A 27,380-nucleotide genomic window follows, 5' to 3' on the forward strand; every position below is an offset into this window, starting at 1 on the left:
ACTCAGTTAGTTTTGCACCTCCTCAGTAAATAAATTGTGATCTGTAGCATATGACCACAGTGCAGCTGCTTGTGCAGCTATATTGTCAGACCAATAACACACAGTCCTCTGACACAGCCTGTGATAACTGAAACCCCTCCCAGATACCAAGGCACCAAAACCACCTTGTTTGCACCAGTTTTCTGCTGAGATCCTCCAAGTGTAATGATATATGCCAGCTCAAAGGAGTACCAAACCAAATTCTCAGTGGGTCAGTGACTAAATGGAATAGAGCCCTGAGCTCAAAACATGCAATGTTTTAAACCAGGCACTGCAGTAAAACAGAACACAGAACAAAGTGGTGCAACAATGCCTTTACTCTGGATCATACTTGGTAAAGCCTGCAAGAAAATGGGATTAAAAACCACAAGACAGTAAAAAATTCCAGTGACGAGTGAGTGCTTGCCAAAGGCTACATGCCACATGGGTACATGAGGTGTCCCTTGCTCACCTGGGATGACACAAATTAATTGACGCCTGAACAGAAATGAAAGCAAATGAAAGCTCATGTTCCCTTTGAAAGCGATGAGCATTCCTATTTTTTTTTTAAATATATGTAACACTTTAGGTTATTCTTTCACAGCAAAAGAATCTCTCTTGTTTGTCACCGCAGTCTGGGGCTATTTTTAACACTGCTAATGAGTGACTAAAGCAGGGTGGAGTAGCTAAACCAGCTTGCTGCTCCCAGCCACCCACAAGGTTTTTCTGACCATCAGAGGTGGACCAGAGCCAGCTCATGCGAGGAGTCAGAGCAAGGCACCTCTCAAGTGTCTGTGTCCTAGGACACAGATGGTGGAAAAAATGCACACCCATTCCTGCAGCTGAGTAAAAAAAGGCCTAGACTCCACACAGGGCAGGTATGTCCAGCGCTTGACTTCAATCTCTGAGACTAATGCATCTCAGAGACGCATTCATCTCTGACCAGAGCTCATAAAGCATGTAGTTGGCATCTCATCTGTCCATCAGAAAAAGACAGGAGAAAAGCTACCTGTGCAAACAAGTTATTCCTGGATAAGAGGACGCCCAATTCAAGGAAAGTAGCGGTTTCTCACAGGGTCAGTAAATTAATAGAAAATCATACAATCATTATGGTTGGAAAGACCTCCCAGATCATCAAATCCAACCATTAACCAGCATCACTGTGTTCACCATTAAACCACAGCCCCAAGAGCCCCACCCACACACTTTTTGAACACGGTTGCTAAAGGACAAACCCAGGGAAAAGAGGATGAACTGCGTGGAGCAGGAGCTTATGAAGAGGAAGGGGTGGGGAGCAGGGCTGAGGGCTGGCCAGAGGGGCCTGGCCTCAGGGGAAGCGGGGTGGCCACCTGGGATGCCAAGCCAGTGACAGGGAAGGAGAAACCCGAGGAAGTGGGAACACCAAGTCCATGGGGGAGATTGTTTTTCCCCTTGGTAGGGATGACTCTATGGTAAGTGGCTAATGTTTCCAAGGCTGAGGGGATTGACCCAGGGGGGAGAGCTCATGGGATGCTACACCAGATGGCAGCTGCTGGATACAGATACTAGTTGCCAAGTCCTGGCCCGTAAGGAGAGTACGTGCCGAATGGGAGTGAAGGCAGTCATTGGAGCATGACAGCAGCAGGGAAGCACAGGAACACAGCAACATGCTGGGCTTGAACATCCTGAATGCAAGAAACACTCCACTCCAGACAAACAATATTCTAGAGGAGCCTGTATGTGTATCTATATTGTTTTAATCTATACATGTATAAAGAGAAGCCTACCTGATGTAGGAAACTGCTGTGAAATGTTCAAAACTCTCTTATACTAAATCATTAAAGGCAAATTGCAGTGATGGGTTAACTATGTTTATTGCAGAAGAGCAGTGAGACGCCATAAACCCGGGCCCACTCTGGTGCATGGTGCTGTGATGGTGTTAGACAAGATGCCAGAGTAGCAGAGCCTCTGGGCCGCAGCCCTCTATTCCATCCCCATTCCTCTGAAAGCCAGGGCAGCGAGCAAGCACCTGCGTGCCTGGTGTGCAGCCTGCGCTGGCAAGGGGTCCAGGGACCTTTGGGCTATTTGGACACTTGTTCCCTTTCCCCACGTCTGCCAGACAGCTGCACAATGAGGACACAAACCGTGCAGCAATGGCTCAACATGACCCTGTCAAGGCAGAGCCATTGATGCCTCCCTGTTCTTGCAATAAGGGACATACATTTAAAAACAAGGGTTTTCCCCCCCACACTGTCCAACTCCACTTGTCTGATTCACCAGAAACAAGGGTTTTATAAGTAATCTTGTATATTCCCAGCCCCCCAAGGGAAACACTACATTTAAGACCATTTAAATAGACTATCTTTTCAGACCTTGCAGGGAAATTAAATAAGCATTGTCCTTTGGAAGGGATGGAAGAGGAAGGAAAAAAATTTGAATATTTTTAAGTAATAGAATTATAATTCAATAGAATTATAGCATATGCCAGTAGGACAGATTTACATGATACAGGTAGGAAATCTTTGCTATGGTTCATAGAGGAAGTCAAATTATATTACCATGTAGCCTTAAAATCAGGTAATTAAATGAGTTGGGATAACAAAACTACTTGGACAAATATTTTTAAAAGAGAAGAAAGGGATTTTTTGTAGGAATATTAAAAAGGAGTGGGGTTTTTTCAGTGCTTATCTATAGCGAGACAGGACATTGGTGTATCTTTCATTAGTTTAGTTAAAACAGTTCCCCTTGTGATCTCAGATTGATGTAGAATATGTAACTGCTAGAGCAAACTTGTAAAATTAAAAAAATAAATCCTTTAAAAAAATCTCAGTTTGTGAATTAGTACCATAAACTCCTGATGCTGTTAAACTCATATTATTTATAAAATTACACAAGGTGTTATAACTGGAGCTGTAGCAGCAGAGATATGTGATATAACAGTCATAAACATTTATACCAGTTCAGGATTTGTCCTATAAAAATCACAGGCTCTTCCATCTCAAAGGTCAAACTGCCTTCAGCAACTACATAGAGCTGTCAGAAAAAGCTAATCATGCTCTATTATATTATGTTAATGTATAACCAATGGAGAAGGAAAAGATAAACCCACAGAGCTTATTTACAAAAGGAATCTCTTACATCTGCAGAGAGGCTGGGAAAATAGAACACTCCTAACCCGCAGATTTTTGCTGAATGGTATTTTAATTGCACCCAATGAGAACCAAGGTTTCCTCTCAGAGCTCCTATGAATTCACTGCTTTCTAGAGGATGATGATACATTAGTGAGAGGACAAAACAGAGCCTTCAGGCATAAGTATATTATATACTTCTGAAGAGTATCCCTAGGAATTGCAAATATGGTCATAAATTGCAGCACTTTCGCAGCATAAATAATGTGCTTTGCTAGCCTGTGGTTGAAGTCTCTTGCCAGTGGCCTAAGACTGTTTTAAACAATATGGAGATATCAAATCAAGCTGAGAAGGTCCAGCATTGAAATTATGTTAACTGCATCCCTGCATTTATGGGTTATCAACTGCATTGATAAGAATTGCTCTTCTTATCAGGAGTGGTAAATTAATAAACATAGAAAGATTAAAAAGGGCAGGAGTCCTTTCAAGAGGACTACATGAAAGGTCTTAAATAGACAATATATGGCCATAACAAACATACTGCCCAGGTTAATACCTCAAACATTAGAAATCATTGCATAGAAATTACTGTATAGAAAGGATTATTTTGTCATTCCCCAAACAGTAAATAGTACATGTATTCTTCCAGCTGAGAGAAAAAACACAGGATAGCTGCAGTTCATTTCTTCTTGATTCACAGTTGCAAATAATAAAAGTTCACAGAAATAACTTTCTCTTTCAGAATAAAGTAGAAACATTCAGTTGCTAGAAGTACAAATCTCGTCTTCTGTCATGAATCTGAATACCTGAAAGACACAGCAGCATCAGGACAGTCAAACAGCACAGTCCTTGCAATGTCTTAAGATGTTGTGCAAATAAAATTGCACCTTTGAGTTTGGTGCAAAAGAACCCTTACTAGAATAACCAGAATGACCTATTCAAAGTATGCCCAAAACATTGCACATCAAAGAACCAACAACGGTTGGTTGTACCAAGAGACTAATAAAAATAAGAAAGCCTGAATGCTTTGGGAATAATTTCTTAGAGTATGGTGGGTTTGTTGGTGCAAACTGCAGCAGTGCTACCACATGCATGCTTGAGGTATAAAACAAGGGCTGTTCTATCTTTCTGGGATCTGAAACTTGGACAGCGTGTGAAAAACAGGCATTGTGAAATGGCAGTCTGAAGGTATAAGCACAAAAACTAAGGTGAAAGGGGTAAAAAAAACCCTCATGTATCTCATTTTAATATAATGTAGTGGGTTTTTTTCTTCTTTATTAATGCAGTTATGGGAGGTGGTGGTTCTATCTGGGGGGAAAATGAGCTTTTGAAATACAAAAGCAAACAAGGAAGATCTTCAATACTACATGCATAAGCAAGACTGCTGTCTGATTTGTTCTAAACCTGCTGGTTTCTTTACTCACCTGCAGCGGCATGGCTTACACTGGGATTTTCTGAGCCTTGGTAAGAGCTTCCTTTCCTCTCTTAAAAAAAAAAACACAAAACAAAACAAAAACTACTGGGGATGAGCAGAGATTCAGCACAGAGCTAAAAGTAGACCATAGTTACTAAAGAAACCTTGTGCTTTTGCAGCCCAGCCTATAGCACAGGTGCTGAGGAGCTCTGTGCTGTCTGGCACAGCAACATACACTTCCATAAATATAAATATCAGCTGTTCTTAAACATGACACAGAGCAAGAAGTAGTATATTTAACAGATAGAGCCAGGAAACAAGGACTGCTGCAGCTGAACTAAATGTACATATCCTAGGGATTTGCCAAAGACTCCCTGTGAACATGAATCAGCCATTTCTTATTGATCCTTGTTGTGTTGTTTGGTAATCACAAGGATGGCATTACATGTGTGGTGCTTAGAGGCTCCCAAATATTCAGAAAGGCCCTGTATACATCCTGAAAGAAACAGCTTTAATTAGTAATGGTTGGAGAGTACTGGGCTGTTTCATTTCATTTTCAATTTTTTCCTCACTCATTTTCTTTCTGAATTTTTGGGAAAAGAAGTCCACTGTTGTTAGTAGTGCTTCCCTGTTATCAACACAAGACTAATTTAATGAAATAGCTCTTTTTCTGAAGGAGTCAGTTCCTGGGGCTCCCAGGAATTGGGATAGGCTTGCATTGCCCCCTTGGGGGAAGAGGGCACCTTAGCTTGTTCTTAAATGAGATCCCAGTTCAGATGGTGTCTTTAAAGAAATTAAACTCTCATTCACTACCTACACAAAGTCTAGGGTGAGTGCCTGTGCAACACATACAGAAAACCTCTGCTCATGTACACCAAGCAGACAGTTTGCATTCCAGCTGAAGATACAGACACTCTCCCTTTAACATGAACAGACAGGGCATTAGACATTCTAGCAGTAATGAGTTAGCAAAACACATATGGTCAGGTGCTCATAACAACATAGATCTGTTGTATCCTCAAAAGAGGAACTGTAGATAAACTCCTGCTTGTATCTGCAGGCAGTCTTTAGTCCACATTCTGCAAAATTCCTGCTGATGCAGTTTCGAAAATTAGTAATTAGGAGGTATTTCACAGCTGCTTATTTTTCAAAACCTAGGCCTCAGGATTGCTTCTTCACATGCCCAATGTTTTTTGTTTAGAAGAACCAGGAAGGACACACTGTATTTTTCCAGCAGACTCCCTAAACAATTTCACAACCCTTTTCCTTGCAGACCAGTGTCAAGCTACTTGACTGGGGAATGCCCAGGAACAGCAATGCAGATGTACCCCAACAGGCATCAGCACTTTGGCCAGGAAGCCTGACCCCAGAGACCTTCTCAAAGGCAGAATTACTCACAAGAGAACATTTTATCCAGCAGATCTAGATGCTGTGGGGACATAAATGAACTTCAGGCATCTTTCTGCCGTGCACTGGCAGTACCTCGGATTGGGATTCCTAGTAATTGTGGATAATAAGCAACAATCACCACTGTGTGAATTGCATTAGCTCTGGGAAATCTGCAGAGAGCAGCCATAGCCTTCGGCAGCCAGGGCAGCAGCACCTCATGGCAAGGAGCTCTTAGCCAGGGGACAAGGCAGGGCTGGTCCACCAGCCCCTGTACCCTCACCATTCCAGCTACAGACAGGGACTGGGAGGGAGAAAAACCCCCTGGCCATGCTGGTAAGGGCGGCAGTTTCCCACCCTGTACTTGGAACATAATTAACAGCCTGCACAGTGAGAGAGGCTGCTCAGGGATCTTTCCTGGCCACCCCTTTCTGGTCCCAGTGAGGGAGCATCTGATATACACCACACCTAATACCCATGCTTATTAGAGATTAAGATAGCACTATGAATAATGCTTATAGTCACTTAAAATGTCTTCCCAATGTAAGCCAGAGGTGAAATATTGTGTGAGTAGGCACATTTTTTTGCACATTTTTTGATTAACCCATACTATATGGCTAATTGATTCCAAGTACCACAGTACATACCAGGGTTATCTACTGTAAAAGATTTCTGTGAGTTTGCGAGAAGTTGGATCCGGCTTGAAAAGCTTAGCAACAGATGGCATTATTCTGTCACTTTACATCAGATGTCATCAAAGAATAAAGAGATAGTATTTTCTTACCTCCCCCAGGAGCTGAACTTTGACTCATATTTTGTAACCTTGCAGGTCCAGTCATACAAGCAGAATTTGAGTGTTGCTTCATGGTGCATTCTTGCATGGATGTTAAGCACCTTTCCTGTTGCAGAAGGCCAAGAAGAGAACTGTATTTCCTGTCAGAGATCAGCTCATCGGCTGCATGCAGGTCAGGGAGGGTGTGAGGATACCCTGCACCAGTGACACTGGGAGTCCCAGTTGGAGGGAAGGGCCATAAATCTGCAGGTTGAGCTGGACGACTCCGCAGAGGCGATGGCTGGCACTGGCCTACTGCACCAGCAGCAGAAAAATTCAGAGCAGAAGTTGCCATGCTTGTTGAAGATGATGATGGATATGGTTTGTAGCAATGCGAAGAGAAATTCCACTGATGGGGAGACATGTTGTCTACTTAAAAAGAGAAAAAAAGCATCTAAAGACTCATCATTTCTTACATTTTTCCCAAGGCAAATTCCAGCAGACTTCTAAGGGACTGCTGCCAGATTGCATATTCATTTTTACAGAACCACAAAATCACTTTAATGCTGCTTATCTTAAAAATCAACCACAAATTCATAATAAAAGCAGATTAAACCGCGACCATCAATCTTTCTACTAAGTATACTGTAGTATGTGCACCACACAACCACCAACTTAGGCAGGTTTTTGACAGCTGCAAGCTTAGACAAATATATTTTTGTGAAGATGACAACTTAAGTCATAATGCACTTATTGCATTCAGCAGTGATGGGGACACTTGGCTGGAAAATGATGACCTAGTCCTGTCAACAGGACCATGGAAAGCTTAGGAATCACTCCACTAATCACAGGGATTTATCCAGGAATTCCCAGCTACATATCCTAAGGCTTTACAAGTATGAGTCTCTTGCTTTCTGTTTGCACACAATTTCAAATTTAAGATCCTTAGTAAAAGCCAGCCATACCATCCAACACCAGGCCCACACAGGGAAGGGAGCTCACCGTTTTTCAGGACAACAGTCTCACCCCTGTGCTTTGTGCTCAGGTCTTGGGGGTTCTTGACATTGCTGAGAGCTCTAGAAAAATGTTCATCTACCATGCTGTTAATGTCCCCTTGGAAATAGGTGAACACCACACTCTGAGATCCCCATTCTGTTTTCACAGGCTCTTTGCTTTTACTCAGCTTTGGGGAAAGCTTCCTTGTTTCTTCCATTTTCAATGACCAACAGTCCCTGCAAAAAAAAATAATAAAAACCAAATACAAATAACAAAACCCAAAAACACAAACCAAAAAAGCCAGACAGGGCAAAGAGACAATATTCAACTTCAAGTGCCTAGTGAGTGGCGAGCCCAGCTTCCTCTCAAAAATGGTAGGGGCCAGAAGAACACTCATTAGTAGGAGTAGATTCTCTGTTTTTCTGCTTTTTCCATGCACCTCTTTACTGATTTTCCTATTAGATACTTCTAAAATGAAATACTTGGGCAGAATTGGCATATCTACCCACCAGCTTTCATTTCTCACCCTGACTTTGTAAGTCTGGGCTTAGGATGTAGTACTGTGCGAATGTGCCCTCTGAAAGAACTGAAACACTTAAAAAATAATTCAGAGGTGGCACTATCCCTGAATGAATTTGGGGGCTGAAGTTATAAAAATGCTTTGTCCAATTTAGGTTTTTGTGTTGTTCAAAAAACAATGACAAAGTGAAATAAAAAAAACTCAACAAAAGAGGAGCAACAAAAACCCCAAACCCCACTATACTACATTAGAGCTGAAATTAATAACTTTTAGATAAGGTAAAGTCTGAAGTACCTTAATCGCTCTCAGCACAGATCTCCAAAACAAAAAGACTTCTAAGAGCAATTAGTTGCTTCACCTGTTGAAAAACAACATTATGATTAAATAATTGGAAATTCAAATCCTGGCTAATTCAAGTAAAAAACCACCACAAAATGACAACAAAACAAATAACCTTATCTTGTTTGAAACAATTTACCTAGGAACATGGTGGTTCTGCCAGCTGCTTAAAATTTTGGAGCAAGACTGCTAAAACACACACTGTGGGTCAACCAGAATGTAAGGTTGACAATCCAGAATTTAAGGTAAGACAACAGGTTTAAGGCAGGAATGCCACTAAAATAGTTTGCAGGAAGTCAACAGAGGCTCCCTTTATTCTCTTTAAACATCTCTGCTGACAGGTATGGTAAGAGTAGGACAAGGAATGTCACTACTTGCCCTGGAGAAGTATAATTGTAATGCATTTTTACAATTTCTGGGAGCAACTTCCCAGCCAGAGCTCACAAGTCCTTCTCTAATCAAAATCATATTTAGCAAGACTCAGGCTACAAATGCAGTGAAGTGCCTGTTGTTTCTATTCCATTTTCCAGTCTCATTGTCAGGTCGTGACACTGCATAGTGTAATTGATTTAGGTAGCAAAAGGAAGGCTGTTATTTTTCAGAGATCAGGGCAATCTTTAGCCAATAGCCAGCCGTACTGCATAAAACCTCATGAATCATTAGATATGTGTTTCCATCCAACTAACTCTGTAATACACACCACTGCTTAACCCAGTTCAACACATTCATCTGATTTCTTTCCTAGTCATACATCCCCTAATCCTCAGAAGCTTCCCAATAAACACCACACTCATCTGTGTCTCAAAGGATACCCTGAAGTGCCTGCGAAGTCTGCCTTCAAATGGTTTCTCAGAATTTTCTTGCACATGAAAAAAACTGCTCAGGCTGCAAGACAAGTATTCAGAAAGTATTAGGAAACATGAGGATTAAGGTTGTCAAGCCATAATCTATCCCCATTCTGATGCTTAAGCCTTCACCTAAAAATTTCTTGTCCTTGTTTATCATTTGCTTCCATATTTAGTTTTGCTTGTTTATCTCCATCTCCCACCACCATGTGCTCTGTTCAATTCTCCCTAACTCATGGTCACTTGCTCAGCCAGGCCTAATCTCCTGTCACCAACCGCTAACTCATGTCCAAACTCAGGAGCTCCTTAGTCCTTATTTTAAAATTTCTATTGCTTTACCCCATCCTCCTAGATTCACCTAAACACAGCAGTGGGAGCAGGAGTGCAAGGTCACTGATTCAGAAGACAATGTTTCACAACTTTAAAACTGACCCAGCTTTCCCAGACATAGAAAACTTTAAGAAACACTTCCTCCCTATTTACAGGCACCTTTCCAAGGCCCATGAGGGGAAGCAGGAACTAGCACAACCCAGCCACACAACTGGAAGGACTTTGAGCACAGGAAGAGATGCTGTTTTTTCCCAGTCTTGTTTTAGAAAGCATCCTGCAATTTGGGTTAAGGAACTTTACGATTGCTCAGCCAGGGGCCAACACTTGCCATTGAAAATTCCAGTCCAAGAATTGGCAAAGACGTGAGCAAACAGATGGCCTGAGAAAGGACAAGAAGTCATCTTGACAGCAATAAGCAAAGCAGCTTTTCCTACTCTGCACCAGCACTACACATCAACATACAATTTACAAACCATTATTGCTGGCCCAGAGGATCACTTTTCCCATTCTTCACTCAGTACAAGCCATTATGTCTTTGTACCACTTTATTAACATGCTTAACTAGCTCCTGACATTTATTCTGGGCTCCTTTAGCATCATTTATTTGTGTGCAACAGCTTGTGTGATTGTGACCAGTTAAAATGCTGGAAAAATAAAGTATTTTAAAGGCAAAAAGGTCATTTATCTCTTTTTTTCCCCAGTGTTTCCCTTAAAAACCTCTTGCACTTTCCAACAAGTAGGCAAAGGAAGGCTAGGTATAACACAGGTTACATCTCAGTCCTCTCAGTGATTGTATGGGCATAAGGATTCTAACGTCCCGGGAGCCAGGACCTGAATTTGCAGCACTATAGTCTTCACTACCTGAACTTCCTATTATTCCATCACCCAGCACAAGGTCTGCAAATGGCAGAAATCCTTCTAACTTGTGACTGACACAAACCATTGGCCAAAATAGAGTAGAAGTGGAACTCAGGATGAAAGGGACTCAGCTCATATCTCACTACTCTTAGAATGGGTTAATAAGGGCAAAATAGTGCAAGTTATTTCTCCTTCAACTGGACAAGGACCTATGGTCAACACAGGCTTAAGAGTGGTGGCTGTTGACAGCTCACCACAAGACCTAATACTTTACAATATTTTCCACATTCCCCACACTTGCCAGCAGCACTAATTTAGCAGCACTGGAGCATCTGACAGGGAACACTTCATTCTTGATTTCATGTAGGTCAAAACAGTTTTGAAAACAAAAAACTCCCACTTCTCAAGTATTAAACCACAATTTAACAAGCAGGCATTCCCCGTCAAATAAGGGAATAATTAAGGGAACATTTGAGGAAGTACGTGAATTGTCCTACCTTAACTCACTGTCAGTCAGATTTTCCAGATGAGGGACACTCATGTTGTGTCCAGCAGGTCGGGATCCTTCCTGGGCCCAGCCAGCTCTGTGTGCACCGCAGCGACTGCAGAAGACGTTCATGAACTCCTCACACTTTCTAGCCTCCAGCTGCACTGAATGAGGCGTTTCCTTCAGCCTATCTGCTAAGAATGCATGAAATGCACTCCAACGAGTCAACCAGGTTAGGAGGTTTCAGGAATGAGGAAAATAGGATTGTAAGTAGGTTTAGGTTTGTTTGGTTTTTTTTTTTTTTTTTTTTTTTTTTTTTTTTTTTATGACAATGTGTATACAATAAAGAAGATACTGTGGACTTTGGAAAAGTTTGGAGTAAGATGATAAACGAGATATGGCAATGAACCAAACTTGCCCAGGATGATAAAGGATTTTTCCTGTTACAGAATATTCACTCTTAAACTGGTAACAACAAACACCTATGAGAAAAAGACCTGTTTCCAATCCAGATAAACTGCATAATCAATTTTCTCACTTTTCTTTGCTGGATCTGTTTTAGTAACTACAGGGAAGAAAAAAAAAAAAACATTCTTGTTCTTTAAGGGCTGTAGCAGGAAAGAGGGTTTTTTTTGTAGCAAGTTTACCAAAATTAGCAAATTTCAACCACTCCAGAAATGCTGAAATGGGGTCAAACTTGCCAGTCTCAGCTGGAAAAAACACACTGAGGAACTAGTCACCAAACTGGTGACATTATGTCTTTTATAGAGTAGCTTAGGAGTTTGTTTACTCACCCAGAAAGCTGGAGAACACAATCCAATTCCCTCTGCCTAAATACGTATGAATCCACCCTCTGCCCTTCCCAGAACAACTTAACTACCAGGCTGGGAGAGTTCCCGTGACAGTGCTTAGTCTTTTATTGACACACTGTTTGTGCAAACACGTTTTCATTGTGAGACAGACTGGATTCCAGTCCATCAGCAGGGCAAGAGTCTTCAACATCTCCACTGCTCTTTCTCTGACTCCCTTTTCTACACTGTCTTGTATGGCAGAGATTTCCTCCCGCTAAAGCTTTTCAAGACCTTATTTGAGATCTTCCTCTCGTGCTGACAGTTAAAGCTCTCCTCAGGTTAAGACGGCATCAGTTTAAAGCTCCTAGAAAGAACTACCAGGTAAAATGGGATTTTCATCCCTATTCTTCAGTACAGGAATGGAATGACTGATTTCCAGTGCTTTTGAAGCATTCAAAGTGTCAAAACACTGAAGAAAATAATTAAAAACCTTGGAGAATAAAAATTTAAATTCTACTTGTCCTTATTAAAAACTGCTTCACAATCTCAATTTTAAGTGCAGTGTCTGCAGTGATCCCTCCTGCTCCTTTTCTCTCCATGCAGGTCCATTAACATCCCAAGCCAGGAAGAAGGCTGAGACCAAATCCATAAATAGGGAACAAATACCATATTCCCACTTAAAGTTCCAGCAACTGGTCAGCTGGAAGCTCTGGCACATTAATATATGTGGCTTATAAACTGAAGCTCCTGTACACCAAATGCTATGGTATCTTTTACTGAGGAAAAAAAGATAAATATGTTACCTTGAAACTAATCAGCAGAGACTTGTTCTGTTCATGAGTTTGTTTATTAAAAAGGTAGTATAAAACACAACCCCTTTAAGAAACAAATCAAACAAAGGGTATTCTCAGATGCTGTCACAAGTCTAGACATTATTCAAATAGCACTTTGCTTTGTAATGTTGCTTTTTTAAAGGATAAATGAAAATGATTAATTTATTGAAAGAAAATCACCTGTCAGAAAAAATTCTGAGTTTAGTTACTGAAAAGTTTAATCTAACAATATACTTTTCATATTACAGAATGAGCAAAAAACCAACTTGCTGCAAAAGATTTCATAATTCTATAAATATTTTACAGAACTTTCAGAGTATTCTGACAGTAAGATGTCAAACTATAATGAGCACTACAACACACACAAGTCAAATCAACACAAATACACAACTCACAGAATTCATTTACCATACTGCAGTATGTTTTCTCAAACGCAGAAATAAAAACAAGAATTTTAAAATCCAATTAAAATCCATAGGAATACATGGGGTTTTTTTCATATTTGGTTTGGTTTAGTTTCAAGAATTCCAAGTATGAATATTGATGAAAGACAAGTTTGGGTTTCTATGAAGTATCCAACACCTTCAATTTTCTTAAGTGAATGAAGATAATTATTTTTAACTGTTAATAGGTTAACCTTAACTGAATAATGTGTAGGATGTGTTTTAGCTAAAATGCACTGCATTTAACATATTAAAGATTTTAAGTGAATTGCAATCCTTATACAAAACCTAAGCTGTACAAGGGACTGAAATTCAATTAAAAAAATACTAAAAGCCAGCAGGAGAAACAGATAAACATTTTGATGCAAAATGAAACTAATTCTCTATTTACACCAGTATACAAACACTTGAGAACTTGCAAAAAAAGAGATAACCTTCTAAAAAGCCTTTTATTTTGAGGCTTTTTGTCTCCAGGTGTCTACATTGGCCATGCTCCTCCAGCCATGTCATGTCTGGTGAATACCTGTAACTCCATAAAAACTCCTTCCTGCAAACCACTGAACAGTATTTGATTTTAAAGCAAACTACCAATTGATCCTGAAGCTCAGCAATTATTTTGGATGGCTCAGAAAGTGATTCTGCAAAATTATGGTGAAGGATTAGCTAATACTCTGTCATATTGTATTTAAGTGGCTTTACATCCATATTATTACACTGAAAACTAGTAGAAACATCTATTCCTCTAGTTCAAAACTGAGCAAAAATAATTATCTACAAATTGTTTCAGTCTGCTGTTAGTTATTGTTTCTATCATATACAGAGGAAAGGAGACAGATTCTCTTAAAATGAACCTCTCACCAAAAGCACAGGGATGGAGGAACATGCAGTATACACTGGAATGGGACCTAAAAAATAACCTTAGAAACTGAGCAAAATGGTTGTTGTTTCACTTCTAATAAGCAAGGAAAGTAAACAGAAAACACTTTTAATTAAAGAAAAAATAAAGTGAGAATTCCTTTAGGATTTTAATTTCTTACAAATTTATGTATGATGCTGATTATTAAGAAAAACATCTAAGTTTAAAAAGGAACTCCGCTTGTTCAGATTTGTTAAAATTTCTGATTAAACATTACTGCTCTATACTTTAAGAACTTCATAATCAGAGCTCAAAATAGCAATTTTAACTTCTGTGAAAATTCTTTTGTTCAGACTGATTTATACAAATTTCATAAATTCAAAATAACTTCATAAATAATTTCAAAAAGGAAAATACCTAAAGAATTTGGTTTTAATGAAAATCTGCTGAAAAGAGTCACAGCTGCATTAACCTCTCCCTGGACTACTAAATGCCTCAATAACTTAATGAATAGTTTATAAAAATATATTTTTACATTTTACTGGGGAAAATGGAGGTAGACAAAAGGAAAACACAAGTTTGAGTATAATTCCACACTTGAGAACAACATATTTGCATGGAAAAAGAGCTTTTATTACTTAAGAATCCTAGTTAATCGGAAAGCCAGTAAAGCATTTGGTCTCAGTCTTTGTTGGTGCTCTACTTTAGTGTGAGGTCTAAAGGAGAAGATGAAAGGACTAAGAGCACATTGAACTTCTGCACCAAGCCAGTCAAATTTGCACATCAATTGGAGAGAGGAACATACAGCACTTCCTTATTTTTCAACATCTTATTTCAAATACTAAAATTATCCTTGTTCTTCATATCTGATACCATGATAAGAATTCATAGAACTTTACAATTACACATATTTTCACAAGTTTCCTTGTATCAGCTGTAATTCCACTGCAAAACAAGTGATTTAACCATGCAGTGTTACACAACTGGACTCCCTTAAAAAAAAAAGCAAACAAAACACAAGAGAAACAGATCTGAAGCCTGGAGTCCAGAAGCTGGAAGAAAAAAGGAGCACTGAAAGCAATACTCACCACACTAAACTACACTCCTCATATGCAAACACTTCCAGCTCTCAAAGGTCTGTGGTGCTTCTTACCAATAAAAATAACTAAGGCAGAACCAACACAACCCAGGAATGTGTCTGAATACACCACTATGTGCAGCTACTAACCAGGCAGTGTTCCAGATTCCCTGAATTCTTCAAACACCTGCTTTACTGAAACACACAATCCACACACTTGGAAAGATGAGAAAATTTACCTTTTTTTAGCTGGCAAGAGCTACATCTCTTCTTTATAATGAATTCAAAATGGGAAATTTGTCATATCAGCATATGATGAGCCCCCAGACTTTTAACCCATAAATTCAATTATGACAGCTATTTTTGTCACAAAAGAAGTAACTTATAACCACAATGGCAGTGTTAACTTAGATGCTCTTGTTTGCATAGCCACCCACACATACTGACTATATATTAAAAAAACCCCAACAAAATAAACTTAGACAACCATCTAGAATTCAGGAAAAAAATCTGTATGTAATCTATGAGCACAAGGTTTGAAAATAACATTTTCAGAGTATTCTGATTACTTCATGATGGAAACACAGCATCTATAGTTTCTTGTAATCCAATATGAATTTAAAAATCCTCCTTGCAAATATGTACTGGTGATCATCCCTATAAACAGCATGCTATGAATTTTGAATTGTTTAGTGCCTAAATCATGTTCTTCAATCCGTACTTATCAAAACAGTGGAATTCTAAATTAAGAATGACTATGCCCAAAACAGTTCCCCCCAGTTATTTTTGAAAGTCTGCCACTTACTAAAATATCTTAAGTTAGAAGATATTCTAAGTCCTTGCTTTTGGAAATATTTTGAAGTGGAGTACCACTTGCTTTTTCCATATAAGAGCATTATTTGAAAGCATATTTTAAAGTATTCTAACTTTTGCACAATAAACTGCAGTTTGAGCTGCCAAAGCTTAAATTTTATGAAAGATGAGAAGAGCATACAGAGCTAAATGAAAATGTTGAGGAGAACTCACATTGAACATGCTAATGTAGTTTACAAAAAACCCTTACACTAATATAAAAGCAAGAACTAATAAAGCCACCAAAAAATTAAAAGCCTATTTTGATACCTACTACATACAGACCATGAAGAGTGTAAAAACAATGTTATTATGTCCCAGAATGTGTGTGTTCATGCACTTCTAGTCTCCTTGAGATAATTCCAGCCTCTAACATCAGCAGAAGATCTGAACAGGGGAAGGAAAACTTCATTTGTTGAATGCTCTGATTCAGTAACTTCTCTTCACTCAATTTGCCTTAGGGTTGCTGTGGCAACACTGTCTGCCACTTTCTTTAAGATTATGACCCGAGACTACTCCTCTGCCACCTAATACATAGCAACACATCCAATGCATTCACCCTATCTGGATCATGGCACATGTTCCATAAAATTATCCAACATACCAGGACACAAGTTATTGAAATACTGAGTTCCAAGGGAACTTAACAGAAAAATTAACAGTGCAATCCACAAATCTTGTGAAAGCTTTGTATTACATAAGTTACATATAGTTACATAAACTTAAAGGCTGGAACGTATTTCACACTCACATCATGAAACACTGACAAGCACAGTTAGAACAAAAGAAGCCTGATGAGTTTTACTGCGCTCTTGAAAACTTGAGTTACTTCACCTGAACAGCCAATTAATACAAAATTTTAGAACCCCATTAAATGAAAACTTCAAAGCATACAGTTGATGACATTCTAATACACCTATATTCATATGAATATTGCCTGAAGTCACCCTGAAGAAAGGGATACACTCAAACATCACCCTAAAAATCAAGCTTTCATAAAGCATTAAAGATGTTATGTATCAGCTTCTCCATCACTGCCTGCAAGGCTGCTGTCTGTGGATGGAGCTCCATCTTCATTAATACCCCCACCATTATTCTCCCTTTTATGAGTTTCATCATTTGCATCCTCCTTAGGTGTGTCATTAACCTCTGGAGGCTGTTTCCCTTCAGGCAGTGTAACACTACTTGATGCAGAATGTGAATCAGATGTAGTTTGCTGCTCCTTTGCATCAGGATCCCCTAAAAATGACTCCCACACCTTGAGCCTTTCTTCCCTTTCTCTTGCAGTCTCCTCCACCTGTTAAAGAAGTGTTTATACACATCATTAGAGTCACACTTGTTAAAATGAGTATTTACACAGATGAAAATAAACAAATACTTATATTACAGAAATATCTCCATGCTGACTGTGAACTAATGATCTGTATATCCAGTGGCTAATCCTCTAAGATGACATTTTCAGTACTCAAACAGGTCCTCTAATTTTTTGCTAAGTTGAATAATTGAGAATGATTTTTGGAGAGATTCTACAGCTTTTGCAGAAAAGCAAGATAACGCAGGCAGGGGAAGGGTATGGGGACAGGAATGCCAAGGACTCCTAGAATTCACGGAGGTTTACTGTTTGGAAGACATATTGGATAAAATGGAACCACAAAAAGCTACCTGATAATCCGTTACACCATCCCATGTTTCCGCACTGAGCTGACGGCCACCAAACCACCTTCCATTTAGAGTCAGCTTGCACAAATCAGCTTCTGTTGCTTCTTTAAATGACACAGAAGCAACACCATCAGGGTGCCTCTGTAAGGACAGGAAACTTGCATTTAATAATATTCTAACTAATGCATTCATTCCAATACCCTTTATATTGTCTTATAAAATCCAACAGAATATAGCTCCATTCTGATCGCACATAATCATGTTTGAAAAGTCCAGTTTTCAAGTTACCACACGTTGTTCTACTGGCACACACAACACAATTTTTGAACACAAAACAAAAGTTATTTCAGCTAGCTTAGCTACAAATAATGTGTCCATACACTTTCAAACTTGTAACATATATCCAAGCTCGTAGGAAGAGCTAGCTGCCTTTACATAGGCTGAAATACACAGATGTTTAGACATTAAGTTCTAAAAGTTTTAAAGTACTAAAAGATTAAGTCAAGTTTCCATGAAGTAAACACACGCAAATGAATGCTCCACTCATATTTACAGCAGCCTAAACATTTTGCATCTTTGCACATTACATCAATTCTGCCAATGCAACATATAAAAATACCTACATCAAATATGAGAACCTTCTTTACTTGACCAAACTTTTCACACTCTGTCCGCAGATCTTCTCTTATCTCATTTAGCACTAGAGGGTCCTCCTACAAATCAATTACACAGCTTTAATTAAACACAAGCATTCACTTCCCTCAGCTCTATTTTAGATCCATCACAGTGGTACCCCTGTTGATCTGTTAAAAGTCCATAAATTAAGTGCTATTATGCTACATTTTCAAAGCTACTTAGGAGTTGGCAGACAGCTCTCATTTGCATTTAATAAATACTACTTGTAAATAAAGCTATTCTGCGCTCATTTCTCCATTCTAACTATTACTGTTGTTTACTCCTCTTTCATCCCAGAAAAGATATTGTCAGATATACAGGTTTTTCAGACAGTGAAAAATCCCGACTTGAAAAATACATTCTTATCAACATTTTCTCCTTGCTTTTGGAGAGAGATGAATGAATTTAAAGCAGATGTTTGGCACAGGAGAACATCCTTCCCAAACAGCAATTTAACTTTGCTTAATTTTGTTTTCATCCACTTAGAATTTTGCTACAATTTGTATGGCAGAAAGTTGAGACATGTAAACTTCTAACAGCACAATTTACAGAAGCAAACTGCATCTTCCTACCTCAAAGTCCTTGGGGTGAAACATATTCCTGATAATAACGATGCGTTCATGCCGCATTCGAGTTGCCCCATCTTTCTTCTCCGGCCTCCAATCCAGCTGTCTAATGAAATGAAGCAACAGTAAGAAGATATTGTTGCGGCTCTCTTCAGTTTCTACAAGTATTTGTTGAAAAAAAAAATCATTAATTCTGCATTTCTTGCGCTATATCAACATATATTTTGACGAAAAGAGTTAAGTTATTCTTCTAAAAAATACAGTAATTACCCAGGTTTACTACTGCTACAAAGGCTTTGAGGTTGTAAGGTACTTAAAGGCTCATAGAAGGAATACAAATAATTTTTGAAAGTATTTTTTAAAACACTGAGAAAATATTTATGAAGTATTAATTCCTTCCTAATATCAACTCAGATAAAGGAACCAGCTGTTTTCAATTGCAATTAAAATGTCGGTATTTTACCATTTTTTTATAACTTATTCTGGAAAAAAGGAGATCCACTATTCCCCTAGGTAAAATCTAACTGCTTTTATTTAAAAGAACATGTAAGAACACATCAACTCTTACACTGGTATTACCAGAAGATGTATTTTGTTCCCCAGTACAGAGCCACTAACACAAACTAGTCACATAACCCAGCGCATCTGTTCTAGGACTTTGCCTTCTCACAGCAAATCTTACTTGTAGAAATGCCTACTTCATATCCTATTACAAAAACCCCCACACATTTACTTACACTTTTAAATCTCAAGATCATACACTGGGGTGGGGAAATCTTAAGTTTCTTCTTGTACCTGCTACTTTAGCTGAAGGAAACTTGGATTCCCAATGAGAGTAGTTATACCAGTAAATTCAACTCAAAAGGAACACAGTCCTTTTATTCACACAAATTGCTGTCAAATGCAAATTCATAATTTTCATACACCTGCCTTCACACTGGAGACTTCTTACAGCAAGAATCATCAGTGTATTTTTGGGGCAGATATATTTCTGGCTTTAACTGATGAGCTATGAAGCAGCCTTGCTCCCCTTAACTATTTCTGCATTACTATTTACAATGCTTAGTGACTGTCACTTTCATTGAAATACCAAAAATATTCAAACTTTTTTCTTCTTTAATCTGCATCTTCTTGGTTCCAAAAGGCAGAAGAACAATTTTTAAGAGACAAAATGAATCAAGGTACAACTCAAAACCCAGTATATTTTATAACAGAGAGAGACATCTAGGGAAACTTACAGAGATAATTTAGTATTTCCTCCTAACAGCAGGCATTTCTTGCCCTTTGCAACTACTACAGTATGGCACTAAATATATGTGAGCAGCCAGAGTGTTATGACCTTCCAACAGTAAGCCCAGATATTGTGGCAGGACTTGCCACTCTCATCCACTGAAGAGGAAGAGAGTCTTACTTCCTCAGAGTTGTAGTACTTTCTTCTACATCTGAAGGCATCATTACTCCCTGTGTATTAATTTAATGCGTGAATCACCAAGAAATTCATCTTATAAACACTTAATTTAGGAGTTAGCCCCCTTCAAACGTGCAATAGTTAAGCTATTTCATTGTCAGACAAGACTTTAACCTTTGCAAAACTTAGCACTGTATTTGAAAGAAAGCATTGCTTTACTAATAGCACTTAGAAGTCTAGCAATATTTTACTGAAATAAAAAATACAAACTTCTGCTGCTGTGACAACTTCTTCTTGTAGTCTTTACATTTCTTCTTCTTTTTGCTTGCATCATACTCCCCCTTCAGTTGGAACTTTGCAACTTCCACATGCAATTTATAGCCTCGGATTTCTGCTTCATCCAGAAGCCTCAAAGCAAGTTGAACTGATTCTCTCTATTTGAAGAGAAAGCACAGTACAAACTTTAAAGCACATGGCAAAATCAAACTGTATTCCAAAAAGTTGTCATTAAGTATCCTGTACTAAGAATCAAGTCCCTGTCACTGAAAACCATTATGCTGTCTTCTGACACACAGCTGGCACTGTTTTCTTGATCAAAACCCAGTATTTCTTCACTCCTGTTATAACTGATTAATACTTCAAAAAACAGCTGCATATTTCATTCCAATACATCATAGACATGAATCTGCAATATCTAAGCAAGCGGATGAACTTAAAAGCAAGAATAAAAAGGCTTCAGGGAATTGATTTCCTATAAAACTTGTATCACTTTTCCAAGAACAGCAGATGTTGAGACTCTTAAGTAATTTTTAATGTTTTCCTAAAAGTCCTTAAGAGTGAAGACAACATTTATGCTTGTGCACTCCACGGTCCTAACTACTACAATTGCAAAAATAGTACAGACTACAAGCCATTTGATTTAGTACTGCCTTGTACTTCTTGCAGAACTAAAGCCAGCTGCACTTGCAATCATCAGCTTTCCAAATTATTCACAAGTGCAGCACATAAGGAAATAGTACTGCGGCCTAAACTTTTAAGGCTTAATAAAGAATGAAAGCACAGTTCTGAACCAAGCCAGTTCTCAATTAAAAGTTGTAAATACAGGAACTACAGTATGTTTCTTCCTGGCTCATTATTTCTCTATTTTTGGTTACACAGTGGCATATTTTCAAAGTAAAAGGTGAAAATCCTCCCATTTCAGTCCATCATCTCTGGCACCCAAGACAGGAGCATGTAGAGACATGTTCAGCAGGTACTATAGCCATTTCCAGGCTGAGGATGAGGTTGGGTAAGAGGAAACAAATGAGCTTAATGGGCATTTCTGTGTAAATCTTTAAACCAGACACCTATATTCTAAACTGTGCTTTAGACTATCAAGAGTCTTCTGAATGTGATTCTGATATAATGGCCATATGTGCCTTCAGCGTGATGGACAACTTCATTTCAGTGCACCCTGACCTTCAGATAACAACAGAGGCCATCTCCTTTAAGATTTCCTTCCTTATCTTTGTACAGTTTGATCTTGTGTTCTTCTGTCTGAGGATCTCGCATGATGATACCACATTTTGACATGACTTGTACAAATTCGTCTTTCGTAATGTCTGGAGGTAAACCTGCAAAATAAATTCAAACAGAAGGCTTAAGGATGGTCTATTTTTAAAAAAGCCTCATTAGAACAAATCTTCCTGTAGCATTTATTTAAACTAAAGATATCAAAAAGGACAATTATTTACATACACTGGAAGAAACCACTGCCCTTTGGCCTTACCTTCTAAGCATTACTTCATACTAGTATTCTGCAAATCCTTGTACTTTATAATAGGCGTAATGCACAGAAAAATCTCTGTGCTCCCTAACATGTACACCTAGAGATTTCTTGTCAGACATCATCCACATGGCAGCGGACACAAGACCTCTGCAAATGTAACTCTCCTAGCCAAGCTTCAAGTCCCACTGCACTTCTAGGTATCAAGAGACAAAAAAGACCGCATAAGAACCCAACCTATAAACAGACAACTGTTTTCTTCACTCACAAACTCAATAAAAAGAGTAGCTGATAATGTATTAAGATTTTAAGAACTGAACTCTGAATTGAGGATAAGAAAAAACCAGAACAGATGAGAAAATTATGTGGATGTCCCATGCTAGTTTGGCCTGCATTAAGATTTTTGAATCTTTTTGAAAATGATTGTGAAGATGCAAGTATGTGCACTCCTGTGACTGCTCACAACCACCAAGTGTACCTAAGTATATGCATCTAAAGAAAGCACCCCACCATCCAAAAGAACTAGAAAAACACTGTAATAAGTAAATGCACAGATAATTTCATTTGAGCTTTCACGTTACTTTCTCATTCTCTTCCCAACATTTTTTACTGTTTACTCCTTCTTACCTTATAATTATTTATTAGAGCAAATAAAAACTATAGATTAAGTGATGCATATAGTTGATCCACTGTCTCATCACAAACTTGTCATAATCCTATCCCTTAAAAGCCTGCACAAACTGTTTTTCCTACAGAAGAATAAATTAGTCACTTGGCTGACACAGCTCAGAGAATACCCCATTTAACAGACAAAAGCATGGAATCTGTCCATTCTACTTCTTTCCCATATCTGCAATTTAAAGGTCACAAAGACATTACTCAGTCATAAACATAACATTAAGCAGCTTGCAGTGACAGATTGAATAGATAATATTAGAGACATATATGATTCTCTTTTACCATCTTTAGCTCAAAGTACATAAATAAACACTCTTACCTGTCACATAAACATTTGTGTTCCTATCTTCTTCAACGTGAAACCACCCTAAATACAAGAATCTAATTCAGTCATGCTAATGCATTAAACACAGGAGCATAAACATTTATATTCCAACAGATTTATGAGAATTTTTGCTTGCTTACAGAGAAGTTCTGAACATGTCCTCTTTTTTCTTTTTATATACAGATTCCGGAGAATACTTATGAAGCACCTCACAATTTTAGAACCATTCTGCAAATTACCAGCACAACCTTATCTTTGCTGTACCAGGTAACAACAATTAACTGCCAGTTCTTCATCAATACAATACAGGTCACAGCCTACGCAGAGGGAAGTGCTTTGTCACTTACCTGGCTCTAGCTTCCTTTTTTCCAATTTTTGTTTTGGATCTGTTTGTTTTTGTCTTGTCTCATTGGCTGATGGTTGTGTTCCTGATTTCTTAGAACTTACTGGTTGCTTACTTTCAGTGGCTGTACCAGAAGCAGATGAAGTATCTGTCTCATCTGCATGGAAACCATAGTTGGCATGATAGGTTGCCAGGAAATCTTCTGTTATCTGAAAAGAAATTAGGAAAATTAATATAAAATTTCAAAGAAGGTTCAATACAGGTTTGTATTTTAAAGTTAGTTAGGTGATGGTCATTTTCTGATCTGGCAACATAGAAAATAACAATATTTTAAAACGATCTTTGCAAAGCCATACACACAACAAGAACAATCAGTTCAGGCATTACCTGAACTAGACGAAAACACAAATTCCATGCATATGCATATGTAGTTTTTACACAAACACTTCACAGGTTCTGCCATTTTTCAAACGAAGCTTTCTGCTTTCCATGTGAGCTCGATCTGCCTGAAGGACAGAAATCAAGTGCTCCTGGCCGTGGTTAAGTGTTAAAGTGATACTGATAGTAAGCCAACAATTTATCCACATATGATGATGAATGACTGACATTTGTAGGCATCTACCTTTACATGGAATAATTTCCAGAGATGTCATGTATTTGTGTTGACAGGCAGTAAATATTGCACTTAACTAGAGATGTTAACACGTTGCTTCCAAGGCAACAGGCTTTACATTATATCCTACAAACAGATAGAGCGACCATATTTGGATAAAATATAAGACTCGCCAATGCCTATGCTTTAGGGACCAAAACAAAAGAAAAAAACCGCAAATTATACACAGTATTTCCAGCCACTGGCAATCTCAGGCAAAGAGATACATCATAGCTGCTTTTGTTAGCATCTCCACATTATGAAGTAATTCTGAAATATTTTTTCTCAAAACTGAGCCTTAACCTTTGAAAAATCTTATCTGACTCTGACCTTTGCTGCACTTGCTTCATTTGTATTCAAAAGGAAACAAAACTATGCGCCACTAAGCTATTATAAGAGAGCAATTTCAAGTGTCAGTGATGAAAATGTAATCTCTTATCTTCCATAGTAATTTGAAGCTTGATGTTTGAGCTCTAAAATTTCATTATGACAAATCAGAAATGCAAAATTGACAGTAACAGGCTTGTCAGGAATAATGCAAGATGCCACGGAGTCCCATAACTTTAAAGGTGAACACAAAATAACTCTTAGGCTAAGCAAGATTTGCCACACACCTCAATGAAGAATGTACATGTCTGCTCTTACAGGTATGATGTAACACAGCATCAAGACAAAGTACAACCACATTTAGTGAAAAAAGGAAGACACTGCTCTAATCAGGTACATTATCTTTGACATTAGCTATCTTAGGGAATCCTTAGTGCCACAGTTGATGAGATCCAGAGAATTAAGAAGCTTCTGTACTTGCTGGTGAACAGCATTATTAACTTTCAGAGAACCTACTAGTAAATTAGTGATTAAACCTGCAAAAGCATTATTTTTCAGCTTCTGGGGGAACTGCACTCAGTGTAAACCTCCATTTACTTTTAGGAAATTATCTACCACAGACTATAAAATTTTGTCACTCCGTAACAAAGATGTTTTTTGCATAAAACACTACCATCCTACCATATGGCCACTACCACTACTTCACCTTAAAATGTCTTTTTACAAGCAGTTTATACACGTATAAAGGCTTTCATTGGAACTCCTGTCATACCTAGAAACAAGTAGTCACAGAACCACTTACTGGGAACTTCAATCCAGTTCTGGCGGAGCACATCACAGAGATCAGTCCTACCTACACGTGCACGCAGTCACACAGTTTAGGGTGATTAAGCTTATAGAAAAAGAAACACAATACTACAGAACATGTGAGCATGTAATTAACTGCTGGTGCCACTGAAATGGAAAGGAATAGAATAACCAAACGAACAGATACCCTGTGCTTGCAGATGACAGCCAACGTCTGTATTTTCACAGCAAGTGATGCAAGCAGCAGATGAATTTCACATGTTATTCTGTGCTGTGTCCGTGAAGCACTAAAAAAGTTGGCATTCATCTATACAGTACCATTGAAATTAAAATAATTAAATAATAAACAAGGTTGCAATTGCTTCTATTAAATAATTTACTGTCTCCAAATTTTTCTAGGGAATGCTGGCAGGTAATATCATTCACTTTTTGCACTGCTTTGAAATTTGCCTTAGTGGAAGTTCAGCAGACACTGTATTCCCAAAGCAGAGCAGCAGTGCAATCCCAGTCTACGGATAAAAATTACTTCAACCAGTCAGAGTATCTTTTGTCAAGAAACAGATTAAAAATTTCATTACTGCCCAAGGAGAAAGAAGTACAGCTTCTGGTTACAACAGTCTCCTCAGTTTATCTAGATAAAAAATTCTGTTAGTAATCATCAGAAAAACTCCATGGCATCCAGCTGGGTAAAGAATCTTTGTGCAGCACTGTGGGTCATGGATAGGTCACCAACTTCTATTATATATCATATTCACTAATGAACTTTTCTGCTCCTATTTAACCTATCCAACCCTTAATGCTATCTCCTCTCCAAGACGGAACAGACAAAAAAAGCACTTAGGAAGCACAAATGCTACTGAGAAGAGACACATTCCAAAAGAGGCAAGAAGAAGGGGAAGAAATGGGAGCAAAACAAGAAGAACCCTCTTACAAATTACTGTCGTTACTGGATATAGCATCCCACAGGAACCCAGAAATACTCATTTCTCCATTGCTCCACTTTCTGAGTCTGGATTTTTCACATTTTTACCCCTCCATAAGCCATCTGCTCCACAGACACCTTCCTAGGTTTACACGCATTCAAACTTGGCACTACAGGTTTTACTCTCACTCAGATTCTCTAGATTGCAATGAATTCACAGTCACAAACTAGAATTGGCACATTACATCCATCAAGTAGATGCCATAAAACGTCTTAATATTAAGTTAAGTAATTGCTCTCAGTCATTGCTATATAAGGAAACTACGATTTCACTCGCAAATCAGTAGATTGGCTCAACATATTAAATCTATGTCCACTCGCCCCTTGAGGAGCCATGTTATTACAGCAAGACCATATTTCATAGTTAAAACATTTAACAAAATTTTAAAAAACTAAAAACTGTAATGTATTTCCATGCGGTGGAATACCACTAAGACAAATACACTTATTTTTCAAATGTACTTCTAAAGCTGGAGGAGATGGAAAAACACATCTCTTACTTGACATAATTCTCAGATAACAATAAAAGAGACATAGTACTACTCGGTTTCCATCTAGACTTCATAACATACTAATTAATTTCTACACTGCCCACAAAGAGATCACCACAGCTACTGTGGTGAGACTACAGTGGTGAGTAGTAGTGAGTACAGAGAGAGACCTTAGCACATCCCAGGCACCTCTGATAAACATGCACAAATATAACCGTGACTTCATCCCAGGCCCGAACAATTCTACAGATTCTCCACCTAGGCAAATAGCCAACACGCAGCTCCTCACGACAGCGCAGCCAGTCAAAGACGGAAACGACACCGTGGTTTTGCCTTTAAAAAGGTATGTTTTGGTGCTGCTGAGACTCGCAGCAGACACGATGTGGGTGAATGCAGACGCCTGCGTACCGACGAGATCCGGCATCAACCGCTCCTTCTTCTCCCCCTTCCTCGGGGCTCCCCCGTACCTACCTTGGGGAACCAGGCCTTCTTCTCCAAGTCCCACTCGTAGGCAGCCCCGTCCGCCGGGTCCACGTAGGTAAAGGGGTCGGACTCGCCCTCGCCTTCGCCCTCGGCTGGCTTGGCCTCGTACTGCTGCTGGAGCTGCAGCTGCCGGTAGAATTCCTCGTTTCCATCCTCGCCGCTCATGCTGCCGCGTTCACTGGGCCTCGGACACCAGCGCTCCTGCCGCCGCTGTCTGAGGCAGGCAGGCCCGCTCTGCCCCTCTCGGTGGCGGGAGCGCGCGCCGACAACCCCGCACCTCGCGCGGCCGCCGCG

General features: G+C 38.9%; 2 protein-coding genes across 4 annotated transcripts; both read right to left on the reverse strand.

Moving 5' to 3' along the window:
- Positions 1-362: 362 nt before the first annotated feature.
- VGLL1 (vestigial like family member 1) lies at positions 363-11,329 on the reverse strand. Of its 2 annotated transcripts, none has more exons than XM_063170884.1 (6): positions 11,083-11,329; positions 8,508-8,571; positions 7,700-7,929; positions 6,710-7,129; positions 4,550-4,609; positions 363-3,931 (listed from the first exon to the last, which is right to left on the reverse strand). In XM_063170884.1, the coding sequence occupies exons 3-6, from the start codon at positions 7,908-7,910 to the stop codon at positions 3,891-3,893; spliced, it is 732 nt and encodes a 243-aa protein (XP_063026954.1). In that variant the 5' UTR covers positions 7,911-7,929; positions 8,508-8,571; positions 11,083-11,329; the 3' UTR covers positions 363-3,890. The 2 variants fall into 2 exon arrangements, with proteins under 2 accessions (XP_063026954.1, XP_063026955.1); XM_063170885.1 differs by having other exon boundaries at positions 6,710-7,126; positions 11,083-11,327.
- Positions 11,330-12,688: 1,359 nt separating this feature from the next.
- On the reverse strand, positions 12,689-27,372 carry HTATSF1 (HIV-1 Tat specific factor 1). Of its 2 annotated transcripts, XM_063170887.1 has the most exons (9): positions 27,075-27,372; positions 23,349-23,553; positions 22,996-23,043; positions 21,692-21,846; positions 20,504-20,667; positions 18,832-18,931; positions 18,208-18,297; positions 17,588-17,725; positions 12,689-17,222 (listed from the first exon to the last, which is right to left on the reverse strand). In XM_063170887.1, exons 1-9 carry the CDS (start codon positions 27,249-27,251, stop codon positions 16,938-16,940), a joined length of 1,362 nt encoding a protein of 453 aa, XP_063026957.1. In that variant the 5' UTR covers positions 27,252-27,372; the 3' UTR covers positions 12,689-16,937. The 2 variants fall into 2 exon arrangements, with proteins under 2 accessions (XP_063026957.1, XP_063026956.1); XM_063170886.1 differs by lacking the exon at positions 22,996-23,043 and having other exon boundaries at positions 27,075-27,341.
- Positions 27,373-27,380: the final 8 nt, after the last annotated feature.

Source organism: Melospiza melodia, chromosome 16 (assembly GCF_035770615.1).
Source record: "Melospiza melodia melodia isolate bMelMel2 chromosome 16, bMelMel2.pri, whole genome shotgun sequence".
NCBI classification, from domain to species: domain Eukaryota; kingdom Metazoa; phylum Chordata; class Aves; order Passeriformes; family Passerellidae; genus Melospiza; species Melospiza melodia.